The sequence below is a fragment of the Monoraphidium neglectum genome (assembly GCF_000611645.1).
Source record: "Monoraphidium neglectum strain SAG 48.87 unplaced genomic scaffold scaffold01324, whole genome shotgun sequence".
Lineage (NCBI taxonomy): Eukaryota > Viridiplantae > Chlorophyta > Chlorophyceae > Sphaeropleales > Selenastraceae > Monoraphidium > Monoraphidium neglectum.
Window position 1 is genome coordinate 9,733 of NW_014012304.1, and position 5,969 is coordinate 15,701.

General features: G+C 65.5%; 3 protein-coding genes across 3 annotated transcripts in view; 1 reads left to right on the forward strand and 2 right to left on the reverse strand.

Moving 5' to 3' along the window:
- Positions 1-1,674, reverse strand: part of MNEG_7474 (Putative apospory-associated protein C) — a gene marked incomplete at both ends in the record, with an annotated part of 5,014 nt that extends 3,340 nt beyond the window's left edge. Inside the window, 4 exons of the mRNA XM_014044052.1 lie at positions 341-394; positions 804-889; positions 1,324-1,415; positions 1,634-1,674. Coding sequence (XP_013899506.1) covers positions 341-394; positions 804-889; positions 1,324-1,415; positions 1,634-1,674 — 273 coding nt within the window. The remainder of the gene's footprint in view (positions 1-340; positions 395-803; positions 890-1,323; positions 1,416-1,633) is intronic.
- Positions 1,675-1,946: 272 nt separating this feature from the next.
- On the forward strand, positions 1,947-3,949 carry MNEG_7475 (Photosystem II reaction center PSB28 protein; the record flags this gene model as incomplete). The annotated part of the gene is made up of 6 exons (XM_014044053.1): positions 1,947-1,980; positions 2,265-2,486; positions 2,852-2,928; positions 3,167-3,234; positions 3,673-3,695; positions 3,933-3,949. The coding sequence occupies 6 exons, from the start codon at positions 1,947-1,949 to the stop codon at positions 3,947-3,949; spliced, it is 441 nt and encodes a 146-aa protein (XP_013899507.1).
- A 652-nt stretch (positions 3,950-4,601) lies between these two features.
- On the reverse strand, positions 4,602-5,877 carry MNEG_7476 (hypothetical protein; the record flags this gene model as incomplete). The annotated part of the gene is made up of 3 exons (XM_014044054.1): positions 4,602-4,709; positions 5,431-5,544; positions 5,800-5,877. 3 exons carry the CDS (start codon positions 5,875-5,877, stop codon positions 4,602-4,604), a joined length of 300 nt encoding a protein of 99 aa, XP_013899508.1.
- Between the last annotated feature and the right edge of the window lie 92 nt (positions 5,878-5,969).

Genomic DNA, 5,969 nt, shown 5'->3' on the forward strand with positions numbered 1-5,969 from the left:
GTATGTGTGTGTGTGGGGGGGGGGGAGACATGTGTTTGTTGGGGTGGGTGCATGTGTGTGGCATGCGCGTGCGTGAATTGTTGCATGTGAGTTTACGTGCTGCCTGCACGCGGCGATCATCCGGCACCGTGTTTTGAGGGCGGCAAGCTGCGCAGCTGCTCTTGCTTTGCCCAGCAGCCTGCATGCCCTTCCGGTGTTCTGGGAAATCCAGCGCAATCCAGGGGCCCATCCGACTTCCGGGTGTGCCTACACTAGAACACAAAACACCAGCCGCGTACGGCCATCCGGCGGGATGGGCAAGATGCACATCCAATTCTCGCCCGATTAGCTAGGAACGCACCTCGTCGCCTGACGCCTGCTTCCAGCTGGTCACGCAGGCACCATGCAGGTACACCTACGGTACAACGAGGGAGTGCGGTACAGCGGTATGGGGTCTGCAGCTGGGCAGTACAGGGGCATGCAGTAGGAGAGGGGAGTGGGTGGACCCCAGGCATCTGCGACTGACGGGGGCGAGCAGTGCTGCAAGAGACAGACGGGACTATTGTGTTGATGGGGTCGCGGGGTGCGAGCGCATCCAGGTGGCCTCTCCACGCATTGGTGCTTATAAAGCAGGGGGTCGGCTGGAAGATGGCGGCCGCAGGGTCAAGTCAGGAGGCAAGCAGCCGCCCAAAGACAGCCCCTTTGAACATGTGACGGGCGGGCCCACCGCCCCCTTCGCGCCGCTAGGCGCCGCGGGGCCTGCTGAGCGTGCACGGGCCCCGGCTGAGGATGATCTGGTGCGCCTGATGCTGCCCTGCAATCACCTGGGCGGACGAACCGCTCGAGTGCTTGAGCACGACAGTGGGGGTGCCTGCCTTTCCATCCACAAACTCGACGTTCCCGGGGATGCCTTGAGTTTAAAGGGACGTGTTTGGTTTGTTTGGTTGTGGGGGGAGGGCGGGTTGGGTGGAGCAGGTGGGGCGGAAGGCAGGGGTGCAGGGGGGAGGGGGCGGGCTGATGACTTGGAACATTGCGACGCGGCTGGACCGCACGGGGGAGCCACGGCTGGCCCGATGATTGCGCGTGGATGGTGGAGATCGCTGTTGGAGCGCACGGGGTGATCCGCACTGTTGGCAGCATGCGAATGCCGCCCAGGGCGTGAAACAATCGTTGAGTGCGCATCCTTGGCTGCCCGGCCTTAGGCACAAGGAGTCGGCCCGCCCGCTGCCCCGGCAACTGGCAGGCGCCCAAGCAGCCCGTGCGGCCCTGCTTGACTGGGCGCGAGCGCGCTCATCGCTCCCCATCTGCTGCTTGGTGCATTGTGGTTTTGGCGCCAAGGCTCACCAAACTGCTTCTGCAGGTCAGCGGTGGTGGCGGCGGCGCGCACGACGACCGCCCTGCGGCTGGCCGACTGGAAGGCCGCGCACTGGCGGGTCCTGGATGATGAAGGAACATCAAGGGGTGCAGGAATGCAAGGGGTTGGGACATACTTTGCGGCAGCGCTCGGCAGTAGCCCCCAACGCAGGCATCGCCCCGCGGCTGGCGTCGGGCACAGGGTTGGTGCACCCATGTCAGGGGCCACATTGCTGGTATGCATGCGCGACCGTGGTTCGGTGAGGGTGGTGTTGGGTCTGAAGGCTCTGCAAATGCCCACCTGACGGCCCTGACGGGCACCCCGGTCCTCGCGGAAAGCATTATGCTTGATCTGTGATGGCGTGCCGCGTAACCTGTGGTCCGGATCGTCGCGAAAACAATGAAGAAGAAATCGAGAGCCGGGGTGGGGCCCTTAGAGGAGCTTGCAGCATGTACACTGGTCGCAGCTGCCCTCCGCCTGCTGTGCCCACAACCACGACACCTCGAAGACTGAAGCCATCTCACCGCGACACATTGTCAAACGGTGAATCGATTAGCTTATTGCGCCATATCTCAACACAAACAACCCACACAACGATCTCACGACAAGCACCATGCAGTCCCTCGCGCAGCGTAGGAGCATAGTTGGTGAGATTTCCCGGATTGCACGTTATAGTTGTATCGGTGCAGACGTTGCATTGCCTAGGTCGTGAGGTCGTGAGAAGCGGCGCGCTGCCCACCTCAAAACTCGGCAGCGGGTAGTGAGCCCTCTCCGAGGGCGCGTTCGCATGCGGTTTGTGCATTGTCGGACAGTTACAAGCACCTGCATAGCCCCATCTCGTGCACATGCTGCTCGCGAGCGGCGCACTCCTGCGACACTCCTCGACCCCTTGCCTCGATGCATCGCCCCCCGCCCCCGCACGCCCCCGCAGCGGCCCGCGCCGGCGCCGCACCCCGCGCGCCCCTGCGCGTCTCTCGCAGCCGCAGCGTTGCGTGCGAGGCTGCCTCGATGCAATTCATCAAGGGGATTGACGAGCCCACAGTGCCAGAGGTGTCCCTCCGCCGCGCGCGCAACGGCAGCAGCGGCAGCGCGCAGCTGCTGTTCGACAACCCCTCCATCTTCCAGGCGTCCGGGGAGGCCGGTGACATCACCGGTGAGGGCCGCACGGCAGCTGGGGCGGCTGTTTGCAATGAGTGCTGGCCGGGGCCTAGACGGGTGGTCGGGGTGAGGTGGTGGGACACAGGAGCCATTCTCCACATGGCGCTGCGGCTTGACCATCGTGGCGCCAATCCAAGGGAGCCAGAGCCTCAGCAGAGCGACAGCGTGCTGTTCAGACACGCCTGTCGACTGCCCGAGCGACAGCCAGTGCCGCCCTGGCTTGCTTGTGTCGGATAGTGGCGAACGACAGCGGTCAGTACCGACCCCGCACGCACACATGCGCCACCAGGCGCCCATTGACATGGTTCCAGCTAGGCACCGCTTTTGACGCGCCTGTTCAACTGCGCTTCATACCTCCAGGCCTGTTTATGATCGACGAGGAGGGCGAGCTCAGCACGACTGATGTGAAGGCGAAGTTCGTCAACGGCAAGCCCCAGGTGTGAAGTTCGCACTGCCGCGCGCGTCCCCCAACTCGCATGACGCATGCGGCCTATCTCGGACGTTTTTCCCGGGGGCGACTGCGGCGCTTGCATGCTCACAGGCACAGGGGAGCGGTGGGGTAGGGGAGCGGTGGGGTCGGTTGCATTGCGGCAGGATCTGATTAAATGGGGGACCTTGTTGTTTCTCGTCCAACCTTGGACACCCGCGATTTCGGCAACCCACATGGGCCCTCAGGCCATTGAGGCGAAGTACAACATGCGCAGCTCATTCGAGTGGGACCGCTTCATCCGCTTCATGGACCGGTGAGTTGCCGTGTGTGCGCACAGGCGTGTGCGTGTGCATGTGATGCATGTGCGTGTGCGTGTGCGTGCGCGTGAGCGTGTGCGTGTGCGTGTGTGTGTGTGTGTGTGTGTGTGTGTGTGTGTGTGTGTGTGTGTGTGTGAATGTGCATGAGCATGTGCAAGTTTGTACATGTGTGGATGTGCATGTGCGCGAGGGAAGCGTATGGGTAAGCAGTGCTTGCTGAGGGGCATGTGCATGTGGATCGCACGCGCACGGGTATGTGAGGGCGAAAGGGCGTTGTTGTGGCCCGTGCCTGGGGGCGCAGCGAGCGAAGCCATGACACTAGCATGAGAAGCGAAATCGGCCTGTCAACTGCCGAGCCGCTCGTCTGCGCACCCGCCATGACGACTCATCACCGCCATCCGCTTCCCCGCTCACGCTCGTCGCCACGCGCGCAGCTATGCCGAGTCAAACGGCCTCGGTGAGCCCCGCTTTAGCTTAATTAGGCATTGGTGCTTTGGAGCCCTCCCGGGCGACGCGCTGTGGGCGACGCGGGCGCCGCGCGTCGGTTGCTTTGGGGGTTTCACGGAGGCGTGTCTCCCATCTGCCGGGCAGAACGGCTGGCGCGCCGCATGACATCGCATGGGTGCGCTGCGGGCAGCCGGCGGCGTCATGAAGCTGGACCAACGCCCGCCTGAACTGCGTTTGCCTGCTGCAGGTTTCGAGAAGAAGTGAAGCTGCAGCCCGTTGTCTGCAGTGGAAGCTGAGGAGGCGCTTTGGACAGTTTCTCGCGGCCCGCCTGGCGGCGCTCGCCGGCCGCAGCGGCGCGTCCCGGTGCTGTTTGCAGTGGCATAGGCTGTGGATGTGGCAGGGGCGGCCTGCAGGGGTTGAATCTCCGGGGCCGCGCCGCGGCGGGCGAATTTTCTTCTGCTGGGCCAGTGCCGCCAGCAGTGTTTTTGGAGACGCAGGCTGCTTTCAGGGCCGGCGCCGCATCAGCCGCGCCCGCGCCGGGCGCTTCGCGGGGCCGAGCGAGCGTGCGTCGGCCCGGCCAGGCGGGGCGCGCATGGCGCGGGCCCTCGGCGCGTTGGCGCTTGCATTCTTCCAGCGCCGAGGCCCGAGCGGCCCGCTGCCGTTTTTGAACAACTTTCATTTGGTGTTCCGCGTCTTTATGGGTGCCCCCATGAAAAAGCCTGTACTGCCTTTGCCCGCGGCTGTTTTCTCGGGTGATTAGGTCATCACCCCACGCACTCTGGTTCCAGAATAGTAACACTCCGGGCCTCGCTCGCTGCCCCAGCCGCGCCGGCCGCACCAGCGCCAGTCAGGGGCAGCCAACCAGGCCGCGCGCCGGATCACCGCGCCCAACCCAGATCACGAGATCGTCGGGCCGTCAGGCCGTCATCGCGGCGCGCTCGGTCTCGAAGATGACAACGCGGAAGAGCTTGGCCGTGAAGGGGCCGGCTTCCTCCTCAAGGACGATGGACGCCTCCTCTTCCACCTGCAGGGGGGGGGGATGAGAGGGCAGGGGCGCCATTGGGTTGTCGGAATGGCAGCAGCTAGGGGGCAGCCGCTGGGGCCAGCAGCGGCGCGTCGGAAGGGGTGGTGAAAGGGGCAGGGGCGTCGTTGGGTTGTTGGAAGGGCAGCTGGGGGGAGCGGCTGAGGGGAGCAGGGGCGCGTGTGAGGGCGCCGGCAGCGGGCAGGGACGAGGGGGGCGCGCCCGCGCCGATGAGGCAAGGTGCCTGGAGCAACGGGAGCCAGGAGGCTTGCGGCATGAGCAAGCGCCCTGCGCCCCTGGTCGCACGAACGCCGGCAGGAGACAATGCGTCCTCTGTTGCCACCCCTGCGGCTGCGCCCCGCGGCCAGCCACTGCAAGGCAAGCCCACAAAAGAGCCTCTCAGTCCGCCCTGTGGTGGTTTCCCTGCCGCCCCCCCAACCTCCCACGTGAAAGATCCCGAACCCTTGTAAGGGGACCCAAGAGGCCACCGATATCACCACGCCTGACAGAGCGCCTTGCTCGGCAAACTCCCCTCAAAGAACAAACACACACACACACACACACACACACACACACACACACACTTGAGTCATGAGCGCCACCCAGCACCACCCTGCAACCGTCGAGGTGGTACACAGAACACAGGTTGCCTCTAGACAACAACAGCTCACAATCGGATGTGCACGCCATAATGGCCATCCAAGGCGTGTGCACAACAACCCACCTTGGGCGGCCCCTCGTGCTTGGCCAGCAGGCCGAGGATGAACTCCACAAAGTCCTTCTCCTCAGACCCGATCATCTCCGCCACCTTGCGCCCCACCCAGCCACTAACCTTGGACTGCGCGGGGCGGGTGAGGGCGGGGCGGAGGTGGCGTGCGAGGGCGGGGCGTTCGAGCGATGCAGGAGTGGGGGCCGCGACACGTTAGGGCAGGCGGCTTGAAAGGCTGTGTGGCGACGCAAGCGCACGGCAGGCGCAAGTGGCGGTCACCGGCGGCAGCCCAGGCCAGCGCCGGGGCCAGGCGCCCGCCCCGCCCTCCCTGGAGCACGCCGGCCGGGCGCGCTTGGGAAGGGCTGCCGGCCCGCGGTCGCGCACCTGCACCGCGGGCGTGTAGTGCTGCCATTTGATGGGCCACGCCGCAAGGCCGTCGAGCGCTATGGGAATCGACTCCATCAGCCGCCGCAGCGCCTCCTGGCGCGCCGCCTCGCCGCCGCCGGCGGGCGCAGGCGCCGCAGCCGCGGGCGCCGCGGGCGCGGGCGCCGCGG